The sequence below is a fragment of the Serinus canaria genome, chromosome 6, assembly GCF_022539315.1.
Source record: "Serinus canaria isolate serCan28SL12 chromosome 6, serCan2020, whole genome shotgun sequence".
NCBI lineage: Eukaryota > Metazoa > Chordata > Aves > Passeriformes > Fringillidae > Serinus > Serinus canaria.
This window is the reverse complement of record NC_066320.1, coordinates 8,585,495-8,608,364: the sequence shown is the minus strand read 5'-3', so window position 1 is coordinate 8,608,364 and position 22,870 is coordinate 8,585,495. Positions and strand designations below refer to the sequence as shown.

The window sequence follows — 22,870 nt, the reverse complement described above, 5'->3', positions numbered from 1 at the left end:
CAGAGTGCAGGTCAACAGATACCCACCTTATGTCTATGCATGGGCTAGCTTCATAATGGCACAATACTGGTGTCCTCTTTTGGGAGGGTGCTTGGAAACAGCTTTATATAATACTATAGATGGGATGAAGAACCCTGCTGTATTAGACTCTTTCCATCGTTTTTCTCAGGAGCTTAGAGGCCATGCTCTTGCAGCATAACAGAAGAGCACAGAGCCTTCATGAAAAAGGAGGAATTCTTCTGTTCTCTGTGGCCCATCCACAGACAGTCTAATTAACTGGGGGCACTCAGAGCACAGTGAACATATCTGCATGCAAACCCAGTCTGCAGGCTTGGAAGGACACTGTGCACATGCAGCCAAAAGGACCGTAGTACAAAGCAATTATAATACTCTTTAAGTTGAAGTATTTGGAGTTTAGGACTCATCTTACACATAGAAAGTCTAATCTCAGGGCAGCTGGGGATCAAAACCAGTCCATAAATAGTTGTACAGCATCCACTAGCAACATTTAGAGCCGTGTGCCCTTTCCAAGAAGAAAATCTTCCTCACAGCTATCTTCTCTCCCATCCTCCCCACCAGGCATATATTAAAATGTAAGTACAGCTTTCCTTTTCCCATCTCAATAAGACTGCAATCATGTTGAGTTCACAGGTCAATTCATTTATGACTGAAATTTCTGATCTGTTTGGAGATAAATTTATGTGAGAGATGACAAAGAAAAAAACATATTGTCATCAAAAAGTCATGTATTACACTGTGTTCCAATCAAAACCATCACAATCAGCAGGCATAACTATCCCAGCTCCCCCTGAAAGAGGCTATGTTAATTCCTGTATGTCTGCTTCTGCCCTCATAAGGCAGGCACTAAAATCCAATCCCATCCCAAAGCTGTAGTCCCAGCTAAAAACTGGGCCTCACTGGCAAGAGTTTCAAAACACTTAACAGTGCTTTCTGACACTGCTATGGCTGAAATTGCAGTCAGCTCAGTGAAGAGCTAATTCCTCCACACCTTTGGGAATTCAGCTGTTGCAGTTTCACTTCTGCTCCTCCTATGCTCTCAAAAGCCTCACGAGAATCATACAGCCTTTGGGCATAGTGTTTACACTTCCACAGATTACAATCTGAGACAATGAGCTCTTTGGGAAACAATTGGCTTTTCATTACTGATTGTGCGACATACACTGCAAGTGCTACAGCCCTGGCCCATGGCTGACAGACTCTAGGTATGACTGAATGACTTATAAGAAAATAATCAACACCATACAGTGCAGGCTGCGAAGTGTCATGAAAACACCTACAAAAATATGATGACACCTCTCTGTACTTACCTTGGCTGGGATGAGAAAAGAAATACCAAGAGTATTTGCAGGAGCAAAATTAATCTGAGTGTATGAAGGGAGTTTATTTTTGTAGATGGGGGTATTTTAGGTTGTCTTTTGCTTGTTTGCTTTTGATAAAACTGCCAGAACAGCCTTATTTGTAATTACTATGCTGCAAAAGGAGTTATGAAAAATATGTCTCATCATCATAGTATTAAGATAAACGTGGCTCTGTCTTCCAATGAAGAGATAATGTGCATAAGAACAAGGAAGATCAGATGATACAGTTTCACAGCATGAATATGAAACAGCATAGCTAAGATTTCAGAAACTTACCAACTGACTTTGAATCACATTTGTTGCAGAGATATACATTTTGTACCCACAACTTAACAGACTGTATTTTTTCATTATGAAAAAAACAACATAGTCTTAAAAGCAGTGTAGGTGTCTTTTTTTATAATCATTTTTGAGTGGAGCAGACCTTTTATTTGCATTCTACTTGTTTGTCTGGTTAAATCATTCTGGTATTTCTCTTACATGCTGTTATGTAAGTAACCTCTCTTGTCACTGTACTGCAAAATAAGCCTTGTGCAGGTGATTTGTGGAGGAGCCAAGACCTCTCTAGAAAGATCTAAACATTCTGGAGCAGATTTGAGACTGTCAGAAACAAGAAAAGAAGAAGGGAGCTACCAGAAATCACACAGAACTGTCTTACAAGAGAAAAGTAGGTAAGGGAAACACAAATTTCCTGAAAACCATTCAATGTTAAAAATATTTAAGAAACAGAATTAATTCAGGTAATAGGAGTACTGAACTGCAACACCTTAAAATAATGCTTCAAGGGGAAGAGAAGAGAAAAAGGCAGCTAGGAGATCCATGGCTGTAATTGACAGATACACCAGGTAATTAATTATTAAATCCATGCTGTTTGTCAGCTGCAAATGGAAGGCTTCTGCATAATTTAAGACAGTATCTTAAGTACTACTGAGCCTTCTGCTTGACATGTCTAATTTTTATCCAACTATTGCACCCCATCACAAGAGGGGACATATCCCTGTCTTTGTTCAGTTTTAATATCTGACTTCACATACTTACAAGCAGCTACATGTTTATTTTCTAGAAACATAATTCTATATTCCCATTCAGAGTTGTTCTTTTTGCTTCCCCCCAAATTGCACCAGTGAGGCCCCTACCAGCAGAAAAAGAGACAACACTGTACAGAATAGAACTGGAAGCTTACTTAAAAGAGACAGTATCACCAACCATAAAAATATTCCAACCAGAACTGTCTTCCCGAGGCATTATTGATGCCAGGCTGTACTTCAAACTGGCACATTTCTAGTTCAGATTATATTGCCTTTATTCACACCTAGGTGCAAAGATCTTCAATTCTGCTAGGCCAGGTCAAAGGGTACATATGACTGCTATTTTCCAACCCAAACAAGCTCAACCAGGTTTTTTTGCACACTTACTCTGGAGATGGTCAAGGGCATGTTGAAGTCCTTGCCCCCTTGCAGTCGGAAGCCCCACGGTCCAGGTCCATTCAGAGTCACACTGTAAGCCATGTTGTACCACTTTCACAGGCAGCAACAGGGCACTGCAGGACAGAAGGATGGGGCAGACAGAAAAAAGTGTGAAAAAACAGACTGAGAACAGGGAAGGGTTTTACATAAACGAAAGCAATTCTCTCTCTGCCTTGCCTGTTCAGTCGTGCTCTGATACCACCTAAGAATAGATGGGAGCTATAATGCAGATGCTGATATCCCAGCTGAGGAGGGCCCATAAAAGGTTTGTAACCAGACACCTACTATGCAAAGACTCCATGACTCAGAGGTCTAATATAGTCCCCATGGAAGGGGACAGATCTTTCTAGGCTCCTCAAGCCCCTCATACTGCTCAGTTACTTTATAAGCAAAACACATGTTTTAAGAAAAAAAGCAAACAAAATCCCATTCTAAAATCCCAAACACCCAAGTCTCTTCACTAACCTGTTAACAACTACAAAGTAATTTTTAAATTCTGCTTCAGCACATAGGTATCTTGCACTGTGACATATAATACAAGTTCTTTTGTAGATAGATATTTCCATGTATTGGAAATATCCATAGGTATATTCCATGATATATATAAATTTCCATAGGTATTTCCATGATATGTAGCAGAAAAGGCACCAAGGAGATGTTAACCTTCTTTTGCAATGCTTTGTTAAACTGAAAAAAGTATGTACTACATGTATTTAGCATCACCAAAAAAAAAATCCCACAACTTCATGTTTGGCTCTTAGTTCCACAGCCCTTGCTTTCCCTAGGAAAAATTAAGATTTATTTTTTCTGAGTATAAAGAGATCATGGGATACTTCTAGTCAGCATATAATTTCTGTGACAAAAGCATGGTTCCACTACATACGTGTTCTATTGCTTAAATACAAGTCTTCTAAAGGTGTGATGCTTGAATTAAAGGCTAAGAATACAAATAGTTAGCTAATTGCTGCCTTCATTAATTCTTTGATTTTTTCATAGTTTACATTCCAGTTCTTAAGAGTTCCATAAATCTATAACCCTTGTTCAGTAATGCTAGATAGCATTTCTGCCCTAGATTAGAAATTGCTCAAATACAGAGGGCGCAAGGGTAGGGAAGAAGCTGTTGGCAGAACTACAGTATAAACAAAAAGTTTCTGCTCTCAGGGTAAAGCTACAAACATTAAATAACACTCACCCCTTTCAAGTCATTAATTTGTGCAGGACCTCCAGAACCCTTCTTCTGTATCTTTGCAGCATTTATCCTCCTTTATCCTCTGGTTAGAAAGAAATTGCCATTATACTCAAAAAGGGGGAGAAAATGTCCCTCAAACATGGGTTCTTCTTTGATAATCAAAAAGACAAGCAAGCCCACACAATGCACTAGAGTGAGGCAGCTCAGCTTGAACATTGATCACCCTGCCAATACACCTACCTTGAAACATGACAAATATCTGACTACAAACCAGCAGAGAGCAAACACTACCAGGAACTCAGTTTTTGTCTAAATAGATGGTCAATAATTTTTCAAAACCATGAAGCAATAAAAGTTTCTGTCTGGCATTCACAGTGCCAGAAAAGCCATTTGTGCAAAGGAATAATTAATCTCTGCATAGGCACTAGACTAAACCATATGACCCTCTGGTTTAGCCAGAGGTCCACATTAAACCACAGCAATTCACACAGATTTAAATAAAAGTTGCACTAAGCCAGTGGAACTGGCCCAACCAAAATGAAAGCAAATACAGCTTGAAAATAAAGCAGGGTTTTGATGTCTCACAAATAACTCAAAGGTATATTTACATTAAGAGTTTTTTAATCTGTCCTCTGTGAGTCCAGAACCACTGATGCTGGATGATTACTTTGAGGAGAGGCAAAATGGACTTGTTGGACTTAAAATGGCAGAGTTTCCTAGCCTGCCAGTTTATCTAATACTGATTTTTTTTTTTAAAGCCACATGCACACACTAAAGTTTGAAGGCATATTTTCATTGCACTTTTACTTTTCTTAGGAATTCACTGCTGGTTTTAGTGCCCTTTCTGGGCTCCATTTCAAGAGTTCAGGATAACAGAATAAAAGCAGGAGTAAGATAAACATAAAAAGTCATTGCTTCACTACTGAATACAGTATCACACAAATAAGTATTACAACAAAGACCACAGTTTTATGGGCTTAAAATTCTGTGCATGTTACTTTCCCATACCTAAATCTTCAGTTATTTGCATAAATAACAGAAAAGGGGGGGAGCAAAACTCAGAACAGAATAAAACCACACAACAAACTGAATAGAGCTAAGCACTAAGAAACAGAGATGGTGTTTAATCAAACACTGTGCTTCTGTCCTACTTTCACATCTCTAACATGTTATTTTCTTATCAGGACATCTGAAAGGATCTGAGAGATCCTTCAGGCTGAGTGGCATGCTAAGAAACGAGAGCAGGCATCGCATTTGGGTCTCTGTCATTTGAATGAAATGTTAAACTGAGGTCACTTGTTCCTACTCCTTTGGTTTCTGTCCATGTCTGCTTGAATGTTCAGCATAGCTTGGCATTTTTAAAAGGAAAGTGTAGAGGATATGCCAGCGTCCTGGCCAACATTTCCCTTCAACACACCAGGACCACAGCTCTTTCATGCATCTGCACTATCCCTACCAGGTGCAATTCAGAGAAAGAATATTCCAGAATTTTCTCTCTCTAAACCTCTCTAGTGCCGGTATCCCCTTGGTCTGCCCGAAGCCCTCTGCTCCTAATAATGAAGTTAAATGCTACAGAAGCTCATGCTGTTGTCACAGGTCCATTTCTTAGAGACACCCTTAGCACAGGTCTCACCTTCTACAGACTTCCAGTACAATCAGCCTCTAAATAACAAAGCTGGTGATCCACCCAGATGGCTATTTCAGCCCTGTCCCGTTTTCAAAGGTGAGACATCAGTGCAGCAGGTACAGCGCTGCCACAGCTACCAGCACAAACCTCAGCAAAACCTTCTGGGAAACCAGAGGCTGAAATAAACTGTGTGTACAGAACTGTCAGTTTCCTCTTTTCAGAGGCTTCTGATGTTTAGATTAGGTTTTAAGTTGCTTGACATAACTGCCTGCTAGTCTGTTTCAAAAATAATTTTTGTTTGCTCAGATTTTGTTTCTCATGGTGTGCCTTCTTCCCGACATTCTCTGGCTACGTCAAAATCCATGACTTGCTTAAAGCTCCCCTCTCTTCAGAGAGAAGCTATGCTGAGTGCTGAGTCAGATGAGGTCACTGATGTAAGGGGTGACATTTAAACAAAAAACATATTCCAGGTGCAGGGTGACATTTTCTCTACACATATCAAATCAGAGGATTTTCCAGAGCTCCCCAGGCAGCCCCCCTCCTGCCCCAAGCTATTCCCAGCTGACAGATGGGAACAGTTGCAAGGAAGCTGGATGGGTACCAGGCAGAGAAGAGTGCCACCACCTCCAGCAAATGCCTCTGAGCCCGAGCAGGGCTGTCCTTCCCCAAGCCCTGCAGAGATGTTACACCAGCGGAAACAATTCACACATGCTAGGAGACCATGCTGTGCGTAATACAGTGAGCTGACTTTGGGAGAGCCACAACTGCATGCTCGGGAGTGCAAAGACATGAAGTGAATGAAATAAAAGCCACCAGTGTCAATGCTAAATTAAGGTGCAAGGAAACAAGTAATGGAAATTCCAATTGTTCAAGTTGCTACTACTTCACAAAGCTGGACACATTAATCAGGGGTTATATTTTAGCTCCTGTGGCACAGGGGAGACTAGAATTACTGCTACTGCAGCAACAAGGTTGTATCATTTGTATCATCAAGGATTGCAGAAGTGGATTGCTTGAGAGTTTGACTTCTGAGCTGCAACAGACTATGAATCTCTGGCAAATAAAAAGATGCATACAAGGTCATGGTTTCAGTGTTTTATGTTTAGGCAAGTGAAAGATTTTTACCGTGCATGAATAAACAATCATCTCCTCTTTAATAGGAAGATATTCAACAAGCTGGATAGACTTTCCCTTAGGAAAAACAAACAGGCAAACAAACAAAAAACCCAAACAAAAACCAACCAACCAAAAAACCCTCCCCCCAAGAAACCAGGCAAGGTGATTGGAGCCTTTGAAGAAACTACTCACTAAACACGTCTGAAGAAAACCCAAGCTTTGAACCAGTTGATCAATATAGGCAATCCTAGAGTTTTCCAAAGTTTTGAATCAACCCAATGCTAAGTACATTTCACATGAAATCAACAGCTGTACCTGGGGACTGATGTTCACTGTCATCCACAGGAAGAAATAGCACACATTTACTATATATTAGCTAAGCAGTGCTAAGGAATTTGAAACTGACATATTAGAGATGGAAAAAAAATTATCTCTGAATTCCTACCTTGCCAGTGGCAAACTGAATATAAAATTAATTATCAAGAGCAAAGACATTTTTGCCCACAAGTTCAAAACTGCTTCAAAAGTAAGACTATTCTGCAAAAGAGCTCACGGTGCTCTCCTTTCCTTCACTGCTGAACTCTGAACTAAATTGATCTAATCCTACTTGTACTTCATGTACAACTTTGTTTCACCTATTGATTTAAAATCCTTCAATTCTCACAGACCTTAGGATTTCTGAGTACATTTTAGCCCCTTTATCAATATGTCCTAAGTCTAGATCTTTCTCAAGCCACTAAATTCTCTATCACACTTGACTTCATTACATTCTGCTTTGTCAATACCTTACTAAGACTGTGCTTTGTGGGTTCCAGAAAAAGCTGATAACGCTGGGGAGATATGCTAGAGCAATATAATGATAGAATATTATCTTCCTTCTCTATCATATAATGCCTTCAGAAATGCAGCTCAAGTGTTTCCTGTTTGGCTGTTTGCTGCTGACAGTATCTCTTTACCAATTAACCGAATTTGCTATCTACCCCTCCCTCCAGATCTTTCACCATGGCTATTTCCATCTTCACCAAAAAAAAAAAAAAAACCACCCCAAACAAACCTGTATTTCAAACTTTTTTCCTCTGCTGTATGGCCTTTTTTTCTTTATACCAACTTCCTTTCACTACCAGAAAATATTTGGTATACAACACAGTTTAGTCAGAATTAAACTTTTAAAGACACAAAGATTTTTTGGTAACTGTATTACTGGAAACCTGTGGAGAGACAGATTCACCATGAAAGGCAAGGGGAAGATAGCTCTCCAGACTGTGAAGACTTAGGTGTATGTTAGGAAGTTCTCATCTTACCAGGTTTTCAGTCATTGTTTTTAAAGACACTATACCATATAATACTCAGGACTTCTATGGCACTTACCTTGTCGTGACAAGAAAATTTATTATTTTAAGGCAAAGAACACCTAAACACCCGTTGTTTTAACCATGCTCTGTTTATAAACAAAACCACAGCACTTAGATTACCCACTTTAGGTGAGAAAATGAGTCAACAGCAGCAAATTGGATTAAAACATGGTGCTCAGTTGCTAATACATGTATTTGAGGCAGAAAAAGTAGTCTGCAAAACGTGATGCTGTTCAGTTTTCATTGTTGTTCTCCAACTCTGAGCTGAAACTAGGGAAGTTTACAGCAATCCTATGACTAGTGTAATCTGTGCCTTGCTGCAGGGGAACCTAATTGACTATTTGGCCTCAGGAAAGAGAAAGCAGCGAACGAAAAAAAACCAAACAAACCCAAAGACATCACAGCCAGCTCCACACAGGAGGGCTGAGCTCTGACATGGAGGTCACAGGACCTCTTAGAGCGCAGGCTTCGCCTCCTGACGGCCCGAGGTCTGGCACAGCTCGGGGAGTGTACAACGAGCCTTACGAGAGGGATCCTGTGCCGTCAGTGTAATTTGGCCATCGCAGATTCCTCAGGGATCACCACAGCACGCTGATGTAGCGGTGCGCCTATAACCACAAGGGTGCAAGATAACTAAGCAGCCTCCCAAAAGTTACACTTCAGCCTCGCCTACTCACTTCTGCCTTCCCAGTGAGGCATCTCCAGGGTTTAATTTTCCACTACAGACACGCTGTAGTTGTGGCGCGACCCACCTTGCACCGCAGATTCTCGCTCACCGGTACCGCCGGGCCGAGCGGCCGCGCCCCGCCACCTCCGGCCGCGCAGCGCTGCCCGGGCCGCGCCGGGGGAGTCCCGGTCCCGGTACCGCCCCCGCGGGAGCCGCGGCTGCCGCACCCACGGACATCGCCCCCGCAGCCAGGGGGCGGCCGCGACCGAGGCCGATGGAAGCGCTGAGGCACCCGCCCGCCCCCGAGGCGAGGAAAGAGCCACTGCCCCGCAGGTGGAGCTTTTAAAGCGCCCGGGCCGCCGGGAGCGCCGCGCTGAGGGAGGCGGCCTGTCCCCGTCCCGCCGTAAGGGGGCGCTGGGCGGGCGAGGCGTCGCCGGAGGGGATTTGCCTCAAGCGGTGGCGCAAGGACCGATCTGCGAGAAGCCGCTGCCGGCGGTGTGTAAATATCCGAGTTTGTGCTGAGATCACCTCGGGGCCGTGGTGGCAGAGCGGGAAGGTTACACAGAGCTGTGGGGAGCGGTTCGGCCGAGCGCCGGGGCAGCAGGTATCCCGGGGGGCGGGCGTTCCGCGTCTGAGCCCTTAGGGAAGGATGCGAAGGATGAAATGGCGGCGGGAGCGGGGGGGCTGCGCCCGCGAGTGGGACCAGGAACGCTCTGGAAGGCGGCGAGGGCGGCCGGGAGGGGCTGCTGTCCTGCCCAAGTTCAGCAAAAGCTCTTGAGCGTTGGGTGTTAATGAATTGCGGGCTTGGAGCTCGCAGCCTTCAGCCCCTTCGCTCACCGCCTGCTGCCTTCAGCCCCTTTGCTCGCCGCCGGAACACGAGTGAGAACGGTGGTTTCATTCACTGACCCCCAGGAAAAGTGGAAGCGAGGTTGTTTTCCCCCGCTGATTCACTGGTACTGATAAGCAATTGTCGTTTAGTTAAATGGAAAAGTTAAAACGACGTCCCGAGAGAAGACAAAGGGTTTGGAAGACAAAAAATGCAGAACGAACAATTTAGTTGCCCACCAGGCTACTGATGCTGAGATGATTTAAGAGATTGAGCCTTGTGGTGCCTCCACATGGTCCTGCTGAGTGCTGTCAAGGAGCAGGCATCCCGCTCCATACATCCCTCTATTCAGCAGTTTGGTTTGCTTTTTTGGCTTTTTCTGTTATGCTCCCCAAAGCAGCCTGCAGAAAGGCAGCTGTTTTCTCAGTGCAATGACAGAGCCACTGCTTTATGAGTTTGTTAAAATTTCTTTAAAAAAGAAAAGCGTGTTCCCAATCGTTGAACCCCTGGAAACGCTTGCGGTGCCCCGTGGCATCGGAGTCCCCTGGGATTTGCCCAGGAGCGAGAATTCCCCGGGCTGGGAAGGTCCCGAGCAGCGGCCCCGCGCTGGCTCCGCAGCGGAGCGGCCGTGCCCGGTCAGCACCAGGGACAGGGCGGCGGCGCAGGCGGGCCCGGGGCGAAACCCCCGCACTGAGGGCCCGAAAGGGCCGTGATAAACACAGCAGTGGAATCGCTGACATACACAGCCCTTTTGAGAAGCTTCTCAGCTCCAGCCTACTTAAAGGGTCGCAGTTCAGGTTTAGTGTTTCTCGTCTTATGGAAGTTCAAGTCTCTTTACACTTCAAGTCCAATGTACAGGATGCACAGAAAAGGCCTGGAAAAATTGATCTAAATTATTTCTGTATTTATCTTTGGCCAGAATTCATATTCATATGGATTGTGACTTAACAGTAGTTGCAAAAATATTCCACTGACAAGTTGGCTTATATCCCCAGCAGAAACATTTTGCGTCTTGTGATGAGGTGAGCAACCTCATAAAGTAGCATATTTGGTGATTTAGGCTGGAAAACATGATCCAGATGGTCATATTTCATTATGCTCTGTTATATTATCCTATTCTATGTGTGATAGAAAAAAAAAATCATATTTAGATTTAAGGACTTATACCTGAGTCTTTCCAAGGCCTTCAAAAACTTGATTTTTTGCTCCCTGGTAAAAGTATCAGCAAGGATGACTGGGAAGTGGCCAATAATCCTTTTCCGATGAGTGGTGGATCAGTTTTGCTTCAGATTTTGTTTTTATTTGGAACAGGATGAAATACACAAGCTTGTATGTTTCTCCATGGGTCACTCAAGGCTGGGGAACTTGAAAGTATGGGACCTCTACCTGCTCAGCACTCTCTGAAAGAGCCTACAGGCTTGTTCCAAGAAACTTATGTCTGCCATTTGGAGGGACAAATTCCTCTGTCCTATTTTTCTAGAAAGCACTAGTGACAGTATTAAACACATATTTGTAGAGGGTGATCTTGCAAGCCCAATAAGTTGCAGCTGTTTCAGTTGTTGAAGATTGGAGGTGGGCCTGATCTTAACAGGCCACACCTGCAATCAATAAGAACTAGTGCTATATAAGAGTAAGGAAAGAGGAGTGGGGTGAGCTAGATTACTGTGAGGACCTGGAGAAGTCAGTGTGTAGAGGAGCTGCCTGTATCAAGAAGGTATGAAGCTCTGATAATATGAAATCCTCGTACTATGATGATGATAGAACCTTTGCTATCTAAGACAACACATATTTTAAATGATGTTTCAGAAATATGGCCTTGGAATAGTTCCCTGAAACACCATTGGGATCACCACTTACTACAAAAAGCTGAGCACTAAGACTATACTGGCTGGGCCATCTTGTGCAAACAATCCTATTTCCTTTCTGGAAAGTAGCTTACTGATAGATTTATTTATTAGCAGTCTGTTTTTCTCAGTGACTCCCTCAGTGTGATTTGCTTTTGACCCATGAGTTTCATTCCAGCCTGGTTAATTTCCTTGATTGGAAAATTCAGATAGTTCTGTCAAGGGCTAATTTTCTGGAAGTCTTTCATCCTTTTTTCTAATCACAATCTCATCTTCCAGACTGTTTTGTCAGCTGTTCAGCCTCAGATCATTCTCAGAAACATTGTTTTTCTTGTAGATAGGCCCCTAATTTTCCATAAATTTCTGCAGTATGGTTTCACAAGGTTTATCAGGTACTTTAGTAAGCTGTCTGCACAGTTTATTTGCAGTAATTTTAATCTGAAGGTGCAACCACCATGAATGGAAATTTAAAGAATGACTGCTACCCAACAAGGCTGGCCTCCTCCAGTACTAAGTGGCTCCTCAACAATGATGAAATTAGGGAAATTATCAAGTAAAGTGCAGACATTGCAGCACAAAGTATGGATATGCTCTCTCTTGGAAAAGTGCTTTTGACATGTCATCTCACTCATTCTGAGTTCAGAACTAAACTAGTGATGAGTGTGGCTTTCTGAGAGGCCCTGCTGAGGAACAAGTAACTGGGAAGAAGATAATGCCTTTGGTTTGTATGGGCTGTGTAGGTGTTAATTCTCTGTGGCAACACTGATGTGACTGTTCAGACAGAAGTGCTAGCGTTCAGAGGAGTGCAGATCTGGCCTGCACTTGCACTGTTATTTAACCAAACTGTGTCAGCTCCAGTAAATGAGGCTGTTCCATTTGTGATTGCTTAGCAGTTCTGTTTTTCCCAGTTCTTTGCACATGCTGTGTAAGGGGGCAGGAGAGTCAGTGGTTTGTTCCTTCTGTCACTGGCAAATAAATGGGCAATTTACAAAACAACTCACAGTTTTCAATTCCCTTCTCACAAAAGACTAGGAGGAATTTCTTTAAAATTAGGACCTTAGTTATGTCCAGTTAACAGTCTTATTCATGTGGGATCATGTTCTGGCACTGGCAAAAAATGCTGCCAAAGGAATGTAATACTTTGGATCTCTAAAATTAGTTTCTTTTGCAGAAAATTTTAGGGACATGTAGCAAGTACAGCTCAGACGAGGATCATATTTTTAGTGACTTGACTTTAGTGATTTTATCCTTGTAAGATAGAGATGCATCATTCCTGTTTTCAGTCTTACCTTAGTAATTTTGCAGACTTCCTAGTGTTGCCCATGTATAAGACCAAACCAACATGCAAGCAAAATAATCACAATGTGAAGCTGTTGTATACAGATTCAATAGAACATTGTGAATTGCAATTCTAGGGAGTTTCTCAAACATGACAAAGAAGGCTGTCCAAATGATAACCTCCTTGGACTGTTCCTCTAATTTCCCTGGGCTATATTATTAGCATAACATTCCTGGTACAGGATGAAAACTGTTCTGGCAGTAGGTAAGTCAAGAGGGACTGTCAGCAGGATGATCCCCAGAAATGCTGCTTGACTTATAACCCTCACCACTTTCATGCTAAATTTGAGCTAATATGGCCCCAAAATGTCAGCATTAATGTCTAGTGCACTGATTTTAGATAGAAGAAAATATGGAATTCTCTTAAAAATTAATATTTTCAGTTAGTATGGCTAAATAAACGTTGTCCTCTTAATTCTAACTCACTGTTTAACTGTAAATAGTTGTAAATGCAGGCTCTTTGTATAAAGGGAAAGGTGAATCTCTTCCCACTTGTTTCCTTTGGTATTTCTCTGCATCTTGCCATTGAAGATTCATTAATCCATCATGGCATCTTTCTTACAACAGGCACTGGTAATCTTGTGTTTTGAGTATGCAGAACCTTCCTGAATTTGCCTTGCAGCACTCCAAGAGTAAACGATATGACCTTTTACAGATAATATTGGGTACTGTGCTAAATCAAATTGCCTAACACACAGAAGGAGTTAAGGCCCTACTCTGCCTCAGAACTATCTTTGATACTTACCACAAAGCAGTGTCAGCTGAGTAGCAATCTTGTTCAGTTTGATTACTTGGTGCCTTTAGCTGATGATTTTTTTCAGTTTTGAGCCCATTGATTTATTGAAGCAGTTTTCATTGAGATGTGTGAAAACTGGGATAAATTTTGCTGAGGAAACTGTGAGCTAAGTTTAACTTAGCTGCTGCTGGAGCCTGAGTGCTGGTATATGTTTTTCTTCTTTCTGGCATCTCAGTGCCCAGCATTGAAGAAAGATCAAGAATATCTTGATGGTCAGGTGCTAAATATACAACTCAGTAGACAGTAACTGAGCAGCCAGCTCTGTCCTTGCACAATGTTTTCAGGCAGTAAGCAGAGCCAAGGACTAATAAAGAACGGCACACCATGTCAAAAAAATGTTCTAGACCATACCTGTACAATCCCAATAAGTAAAATAAAGTTGTTTTGTAGCTTTATTGGCAGTTTCAGTAATTCAAAGTTTGTTTTGGGCCAGCCAAGCTTTCCAGCTGAGTTTCAGTGGGCTCTGGGAGGATGAGTGTGATACAAATTCAGGATCCTATTGTATAAGTAACCTGTTTCAATTCCCCCATTATTTAAAACAATGCATGAGTTAACAAGAATGGAACTCCCATACAAGTCAACAGGAATGTCTTATTCTTTATTCCATTTCTATTATTTTGCCCTTTCTCTTTACATGCTGGATATAAGTTGTAGAGGGAACAGAATACAAGTTTCAGGAATGAGCTTTTTCCTCTTATGAGCTCTTTCAAGTTTAGATCAAGTAAACTAGTAACAGTCAAATTTTACTGAAGTCAAATAATTCTGCTGGAACCAAGCCACTAGATCTTGGAAGGAGAAAGCAGAGAAAGAAAAGTGCCTGCAAGTTAGTGACATGTTGAAACAGAAACATCTTGGGATCCTCTTGACTTGTCAAATCAACCAGCATTTTGAGTGTACTGTGGTGCAACTTGCACTGTATATGTAATAGCTGTGAGTGTTGCATTTGGGACTTCCAAAGCTGTTCTGTTGTTGAAGTTCAATTGAATGTCCTTTGGACCACCAGAATTCTTTTTCAAATTTCTGTCTCCCGTCCTGACAAACAAAACTGGAGAATAAATACTAGTATCATGAAAATCTTAAGCAAGTAGTCACAAAGACACAAAGTGCTTAGTAGAGGATATTGCTTTATTGGCACTGGACTTTTTGGTTTTTAAGTGAAAGATTCAGAATTGATTTATGATCCTCATGAAGTTGTTTAATTACCACGATTTTCTGTTCAGAGAATGCCCCTTAGGTAGTGGATGAGATACCCCATTCCCATCAGGATCCACCTTGTATGGCTGATTATCTAAATCCCTTTGCTTTGTCTTTACCAGTATCATGCTATTCCTACTTGTATGGCTGTTCTGATGACATCTGGCCTTGATCATCTTTTGGCTAAAGAAATGCCCTGATCCTAAACCCCGAATCCTGGGTTTCCCAGAAATGGTTTCCAGTGACACTGGGCAGTCAGCTGTGTTATTTTGAAAACTCCTGCAGTAATTTTATTTTTACAAGCTGGAATTCAGGCAGCTCACTCTGTTGCCGTGTTCATGAACTGCTCTAAGAAGCAGTTGTCTTTGTACTGAAACAGAGCAGGTTCAGCTGTGATGGGACTCTTTCAGGAAACAGCACAATGAAGGGAAACTGCAAAGTGCAGCTCTGTAACATGTGCTGTGGCCTCCTTAGCCCTGTCCCTGGAATCATTATGGTCTGGCTCCTGCATGTGATGAAAATCATGGATTCAGTGAAAGCAGCAAGGAGAAATTTGACACAAGATGGTAACTCTGAGTCCCTTTTCTGGCCCACAAGCAGAAAGAGAAGATGGCTGTTTCATATTACTGTTTTTCAACATTTTTGGATTCCCTGATTTATTTGCAGTTAGTTGATTTTGATGCAGTGCTAATGGATATCCTGAATTGTGTTTTCTTATTTCCCTTCTTTTGCCTTTGGTCAAAGTCTACCATCACAGCTTGGAGTAAAACAAGAATTAAAGTAGGTGATTTATTGAAATGGAGTTTCACATCATGTTTCATGGAATTTACATGGTTCTAATTTCTTTAGGTGAATAAAAACTGGTATCTACAGTGCCTAAAGAGAGCAGCTCTTTCTGTGTGAAACTTACTTCTCATCTAACTGAACATAATGATCCTGAACCTGAAAAGCTGGTGTGGCTTTTTCTTTTTCAGAGGAATGATTTTCAAAAGGAATCCATGCAGTGAATGTGATGAACCACCAATCTGCCTGATGCTACTGCCCCAACTCTGTCCTTCATCAGATTAAGTTCTCTTCTTACTTCACTGAGCAGCAGCACAAAGTGAGTTTTAAGTGCATCTGGAAAATAGCACTTCAAATAAGATCTATCAGTACCCATTAAGGGTTCTGCCACATGCTTCTGTTACTCAGAGGCTTCAGCTGAGGACAGCAGCATCAAAAGGATTCATATTTTTAAATCACAGCTGAAGGGTTATTATAAGCCCAGACTCCGTCTGTTTATATGTTAAGGTGGAAGCATAAATAGTTCCTTTAAAAGCCAGGAGGGAGGCGTGTTTAATTACTGATGGTTTTGCCACCTGAGGGCATTGGGGCTGCTTGGAAGGGAGTACTAGAAGTGTGAACTACTAAAAATTAGAAGAAGATGGTTGATACTGCTGGGAGGGCTTGAAAGAAGGACTGTCCTTGGGATGAATGTCAAGGAATGTTTGACTGCAGAATCTAGCAGGTAGAGGAGCGAAGTCCTGATCAAGAGATCAAGGTTTGAAAGGAAAATGAGGGGACAAACAGCTATTTTTTAGCAGTTTCATGGAAAGTGTAAGCAAGGACCTTCGCTCTGGCCCTGTGTGTTAACTAGAGAAGAGTTGACTTGTCCCTAATTGCTGGAAGTAGGGAAAATGAGAAGAATCTCTGAGATATGGGCTGAGCTATGCAGGATTTCTGTAGTGTGCACAAGAGGATGAAGGTGAGCAGTCACACTGGGAAAGAACTGGTAAGTTTAGATCTGAAACTTTTTGTCAAAAAGAAAACAAATTTTTCTTTGTTTGTTTTTAAACCTTTCTTCTTTTCTTTTTTCTTTAAAGGCAAACTTGCATAGCATATCAAAATATAGGCAAATAAGGGAAGAGGTATTACTGAAAATATTGTCTTATGTTCTATTCTATGGTTGTGCTTGTGACCATGACCAGTCTGGCGTATGTTGATACTGCTGGGATCCTGGTGAGAACGGATTTCCTTGATGTCACGTGTCAGCACTGGACAGTTACCCTAGAGATTCTGGCATGCTGTGATTCTAGAAGCTACTAGAACTGCTTCTATAAGCTTTTAAGAGTATAGTCTTATTCTTGCCTTCTTTCCTTGCTTTCATGGTGAGCCTCACTTTATTCTTAACAGCTCTTGGAGTTCAAGCTTTGATGAAGTGCCTTATTTTACATCCTTTTATATTAATGGAGCTCTTTTGTGCATGAAAGTAGAAGTTGGTCCTGAACATGTCTGGACAAGGCAGAAACAACTGTCTGATATTCAGAGCCAGCTAAATCATACAGTGTTCATTGATTTTCATTCTTCATTCAGGGAAGATTGTGGAAATTTTGCTGGTTTGATTTTGTAGTGCTTCACCCAGCTTATGTTACCCTTGTTTCCTGGATGACACTGCTGGTCAAGGATTCCCTTCTTCTGTGAACAATTTCTGCCCCATTAAAAGAGCAGAAAACCCTAAAAATGGTTCTACCACCTGTTTGACTTTGCTCTTTTCAAGGGACAAACCTTTATATTTCATATAGGGCTTTTGATCAAAAACATGTACACAATTGCATGCTACATATTTTTCTTACAACTTAACAATAAAATTCCTGATTCCACTTTACTCATGTTACCTGTAAAAAACAACTGAAGTCTGTGTGGTGGGCATCTGTAAATTATTTCTGTTGAGAAAAAGAATGCCTATGCATTCTTTATCCCCTTCAGTAACAATCTGTATCTTTCATATGTGATAGTGTTGTTTAGATGTTTTGATAACTCCACAGTAAAGGAAGAAAATATGAATAAAATAAATGGGAAAAAATCTATTTCCAGTTATGAATCTTGGAACAAACTGTAAAAGGTAGTTGAGAGTAGCCACATGATGATGAAGAGCATATTATCTCTATTTCACTGGCAGAAATACTTAGATATGAGAAGATTAGGTAATTTTCCCAAGGTCGCCCAGAAAACATGGAAAAAAGAAAAAATAGAATCTTGAAGTTCCGATTCAAACTTGTATTTATTTTTTCAGGACTGTCATTCCTCCTCTTGGTAAGGGTTTGCTGTACCAAAGTGCTTGCTGCCTTCTACATCCAATCAAAATTGCAACTCAGCTCACCTATCAGTATTAGCCTTGGCTTTAAAAAATCTGAAACTTCAAAAAATATTAATGTAAAGTTCCATGGTGTTAGCAGCAAATACTAGTCTGGAAAAATATTTTTAAAATTCACTAACTTTTAGTACTGACCTAACATACCCTTAACTCCTTCATTTCACTTGTGTGTCCTCAGGGGTTGTGTAAGTGTTTATGCATAGGATTAACTTTAGGCATCTGAAAAGCTTGAAAAGAAAGTAGTTTCACCAGTTTCACAGCAAAGGGTACATCTGGGTGTGTTTAATGCATTTTTGAGGTACTGAGGCTTTTGAGGGAAATGTTATTACATTAGAGGTACAGTCACTTGCTTTGTAACCAACCTTTCAGGCATGGCACTGTGTGGAAGGGTATAGATTTTTTTTTTATATTATTTTTCCAGTCAGTTGAAAACATTGCAGCAATTGTAAGTATGCCTATAAATGTCCCACAGCCTATTCAGGAAATGTTCTTCTATAGAACTTTGCATTGGAGAACTGTGTGCTATACAATGATGCAGTCTCAGATTTTTGTGTCTGTTTCCAAACCACCTTCTTGTACACTTTTGGAAGTGCAAATGTTGAGGGAAATGAACAATAACTTTGCTTTTACATTGTGGGTAAAACACTTCCCACAAAAATTCTCATTAGGAAGTTATTTACATAGGTGTCATGTTTATTTTTTATGTGCATGGTGAGCTTTATTCTCAGGTTATGTCTGTGCACTGGCACAGCTTAATCTGAGCTGCAGCTCTCTCTGCTCTCCACCATACCTAAGGCTGATCAAGTTACACATTCTACCTATCCTCCAAGTTACAGTCAGCATTAGAAGACCTACTTAGGCCTCTTTTGCTGTGCTTCTGAGTCATAGATCTGGATTATGGTGGATTGTGACTGAGTATGGATTGCAGTAAGCCAAATGAAAGTGGGTCTTCTTCCTACACTGATTTGACTCTAGCAGCATTTTCTTTAGTCTACAAGCTGGGTCTACAGAATTCCTGTGCTATGTGTCCAGCAGAGCCCTGGTGCTTTCAGACTACTGTAACTAAAATAAGTGTTTTCCTGCGAAACGCAAAAAAATTTTATATAACTGGTTTATATCAGACTGTTAACCTGGATTTGCTGTGGAGAAACTTTTCTGCCTTTATTAAGCTTACACTGATGATATGCTCAGTCTGTTCTCCTTAGAAGGGAAGTAAACAGGACAACTTGTAAATCTCGTCAACTCTGAAGTTTGCATAAGTTTGAAAATGAGCATTTAGGTTATAAATTCGAGGAGGTAAGGGAGGCACAGTAATCATTTAGTGTACAGGATTGTGGGTCATGTCTAAAGTTGCTTGGAACGACACTAATAAGAATTTATTTGTTTTAAGACTGCTTTTATATAAACCTCTTTATAACATTCCTATGACATTAGCAAATCCCAGGCTACAAACACAGGTGTTTGAACAGAGATACTTGTTACCAGCCACTGAAATACTATTGTGTGATACTAACACTGCATTGCAGATAAGGGCTCTCTCTCAGCAGTGTTTTCAGCAGCAGAGACAGATGGTTGCCTTGTCAGAGTTACTGGGACAGCAGCACCTTTCACTGAGGCATCAGAGGATGAAGGGACATGGTAGCCCTTTTTGGGATGGCCTGAGGAAAAAATGGCACCAAGCACCCTGAGGAAAATGGGCGCATGTGGGAACAGTGACTTACCCATGTTACACCCTAAAGCTCTAGAAACACCCAAAATACCATTGGAAGTGTCTTTGTTTACTTTTGAATGTCAAGCTTGCTGTGGGTTTTGCACATGACTTCAAGGAAAATACTATTTGCTATCCTGTCTTACTTGAGAATGTATGAAATGTCAATACTCAATGTCATATTCTATGATGACACTTTTTAGTTCAGTGGTGGGTGTAAAAAAGTTTCCAAAAGCATGGAATGTGATCATAAGCTGAAAAACACAGGGAGTAAGACCATGGTTGTATGTGAGAATTGGAAAGATTGGCAACATGTGGTTGCTGCCTTATACAGTTGTTCAGTCTTGGCTTGAAGCAGCCACTCATTACACTGGCTCTTGGCATGTCCTTTGCAGATCCAGCAGTAGTGATCAATTGCTCAGCAGTTTTGCAGAATTGCTTGAATGATCAGACCAAACAGTTTCACTGGTGACCTAAGCCTGAGTTTGTGCCCTCATGAAGGGGCAGAGTCTGTGTGTTAACTCGCAGCACCACTTGCCATTGCTTTTGCCAGCAGCCTGCTCTGTGAACAGCTGCTGGAGTACCAAAGGCCACAGGGAAGTGTCTCAGATTTGCCCTAGTCCTGTCACACTCCAAGTCACTGGAACATGTCCAAGTACATGGTAAACTACAGGCGGTCTCTGCAGAACAGCCTGTACAGTTGACTTTAAGTGAAACGTGAATCATCTCAGTCCTAAATTATTTTAATCCAATCAGTCATCTGTGTTGAAGGGTGTAGAGAGACAGCAAAACCAAGAGAATGGCTGCCAAATGGAGGATACAGGACACAAATAAATCTGCTAGGATGAGATGAAATATGGACTAATAATGATTTATTCTAAATGCCACAGGGGTTACAGTGTGGAACCACTTGTAGAGATATTCAGATGAGATGAATTTTGTAGGCTTTCCCCAGCATGATTTTTATAGACATAGCAGAGGTGAAGGAAGGCAAAGCTGTTAGCTACACAGAGAGTACACACAAGGGTTTTGAAGTGCTCACAAACAATTTCTCCCTAATTAATATAAGCTTTACAAGTCTCTTGTAAGTAGATGAGCATGAACAGCTGTAGTTCTTTTTATAGATACAAACTAATCTCTAATACATGTTGGAGTTGAAGGATACAGAGAACAACATGCTGTGGATTTGTAAAGCTCTTCTAGCCATGGAAGTATTCTTTTTATACCCTCTAAAAGTGGAAGAGAATGCAGAAGAGTGCAGAGTGCAGTCTTGAAGAGTACTGCTTGGAACAAAATCATGACTGGAGTAAGGGACTATTAGTGACATATATCATACACTCCTTGTTAACATATCAAACAACATGTGTGAGTTAGACCTATTTTCTTGACAGTTTCGGTCTTTTGTGACCCATATGAAACAGGCAGCATTTGCTAATGTTTCTTCCCATCTTTCAGTAGTGTCAATGGCCTTCATGACAAAGAAAGAATTACATGTTTCATGCTTTTAAATATTTTTAAAAGCCTCAGCAATAAGTTGTAATAGAACCCCTTGGACTTGAGGAATAATTTTAAACAAGTTTCCTGTTTGAAGATGTTTTCTCTCTTCTTTCTCCTTATTGCTACCTGTATATATTATCAGTTTAATATTGTCTTCTGCTGGGTGACAATATCCTGTTGTGGTAGGTGGAGGGAGAGCCTGTAACAGCTCCTTTCCATCTCTGATGACTATGATTTCATTTACATAAAAACACTGTGGATTTTGAACAGTGTGTTTCTTTTGGCAGTTTATTACCAGCCTGAACGCCTCACTTTTTTCATGATTAACATTTTGTCTGCTGCAGAAGTCATTATCACCTTCATTTTTAGTTTTAATAACCTTCCTTTATTAAACCTCAGATTGACCGAAATTTCCTGTAGTTTACATCAAAACAATGCCCCAGACTTTCTGGAACGCACTGATTTCCCCCCTCAAAATAAGCTCATTACATTTTTATTGATTTTATGGTTTCTTCTGATGTGACATAGGAAAGAATTTATTTACTTAGGACAAAAAATAGCTTGCTGGGTTCCCTCCTTTATTGCAACCAAAGGAAAAACTGCTGGAGGGTCTATGGGGAAGAACTGTTTCAATAGTGCTTGGTGTCCTGGTCTTTTTGGCTCAGCCCCACTTTGGACTGAGTGCTATGAATTGCAAATGAATTTTGTTCACTTCTTATGCACTAGGAGAGAGAACAGGGAAAAGCTGAAAGTCACTGTTGATAGAACACTTTCCCTTTCCTTTCAGGGGAAAGAAGTACAATCTCGTGGACTTAGTCCCTGTGGAAGAAAACCCTCAGCTATACAAATGCTGCTGTTTAGAGAAGGGGAAAATGAAAATGCCAAAGTGGGGATGATGTGGATTTTATACATCTCTAGAACAACCATTTTTGGAGAACTAAACCTTGCCCTCTCAATATTTACTTTTGAAAAGCACATCAAAGAGCAAACAACTTTGAAGTTGCAGAAATCAGATGTATTGACTTACCCATGAGACATTTCAGTATAAACATTGCTTTGTATTCTGCATTCTTCTCATGAAACCTGCTAAAGCAAAGTCAGAAGGAATTTCATAATAATCCCCTATGGCTCGGTGGAAGTTTGCTGAGAATGGGTTAAAATCATCTCTTAAGCCACTGTTGGAAAAGAAGCTAAGTATGGAAAGGACCATAGTCTTTTCCTCAAGTGTTACTCCTTTCTCTTTCCCTGTCTCAGAAAGTAAAATAAAGATATGAAACTTCAAATTACTTCTAAAGTGCATTGCCTTTCATTGGATTGTAGAAGAAAATGGGGAAAATGTGTCATTAATGAGAGAAGGGGGCACTGACTGTGTAATTAAGTTTACATTTGGTTGAGAAACTTCACAATAATGAAGAAACAGTCTTCAGGAAGTAATGTACATTTCCCCCCAAATTTCTCAGCTTTAGCTGTGTAATAGCTTTGAAGTTAATACACAAAGTGAACAAAGCCAGTTTTGAATATTATACTTCCCTTCCTTCTCAGGTTAATCCTAGAGGATTTCTAGGTAAGGTCTGTGCAGTGGTGGGAATGTATGTGAGCAGAGTAAAATCCAAATGAAAAATTTTTTCATAAGCTGCATAAAGAAGAAATATTAAAATTACATTGTGACTCAGATCAAGATCTGATCCACTGGAGAGAGTTCTGATGCTGAAAAGATCACTCCTCGTGTTTTTATCCT

At 41.1% G+C, this 22,870-nt stretch overlaps 1 protein-coding gene and 1 long non-coding RNA gene across 9 annotated transcripts in view; one reads left to right on the top strand and one right to left on the bottom strand.

Annotated features, from left to right (window-relative positions):
* Window positions 1-8,965, bottom strand: part of LDB3 (LIM domain binding 3) — a 114,205-nt gene extending 105,240 nt beyond the window's left edge. For 5 of the 7 annotated variants that reach the window (XM_050976398.1, XM_050976401.1, XM_050976404.1 and 2 more), the window contains exons 1-3: window positions 8,882-8,965; window positions 4,038-4,116; window positions 2,795-2,919 (exon numbers count right to left, since the gene is read on the bottom strand). In XM_050976398.1, the coding sequence (XP_050832355.1) occupies window positions 2,795-2,887 (93 nt within the window). In that variant the 5' untranslated portion in view covers window positions 2,888-2,919; window positions 4,038-4,116; window positions 8,882-8,965. Of the gene's footprint in view, window positions 1-2,794; window positions 2,920-3,022; window positions 3,091-4,037; window positions 4,117-8,881 lie in introns of those variants that run through there. The other 2 variants (XM_050976400.1, XM_018911040.3) reach the window with 2 other exon arrangements.
* A 250-nt stretch (window positions 8,966-9,215) lies between these two features.
* The window catches only part of LOC108961644 (uncharacterized), a 33,371-nt gene continuing 19,716 nt past the window's right edge, over window positions 9,216-22,870 (top strand). The window contains exons 1-3 of one of the 2 annotated variants that reach the window (XR_001990004.3): window positions 9,216-9,400; window positions 15,769-15,896; window positions 21,920-22,363. This is a non-coding gene — a long non-coding RNA (uncharacterized LOC108961644). Of the gene's footprint in view, window positions 9,401-15,768; window positions 15,897-21,919; window positions 22,364-22,870 lie in introns of those variants that run through there. The other variant, XR_007777903.1, reaches the window with a different exon arrangement.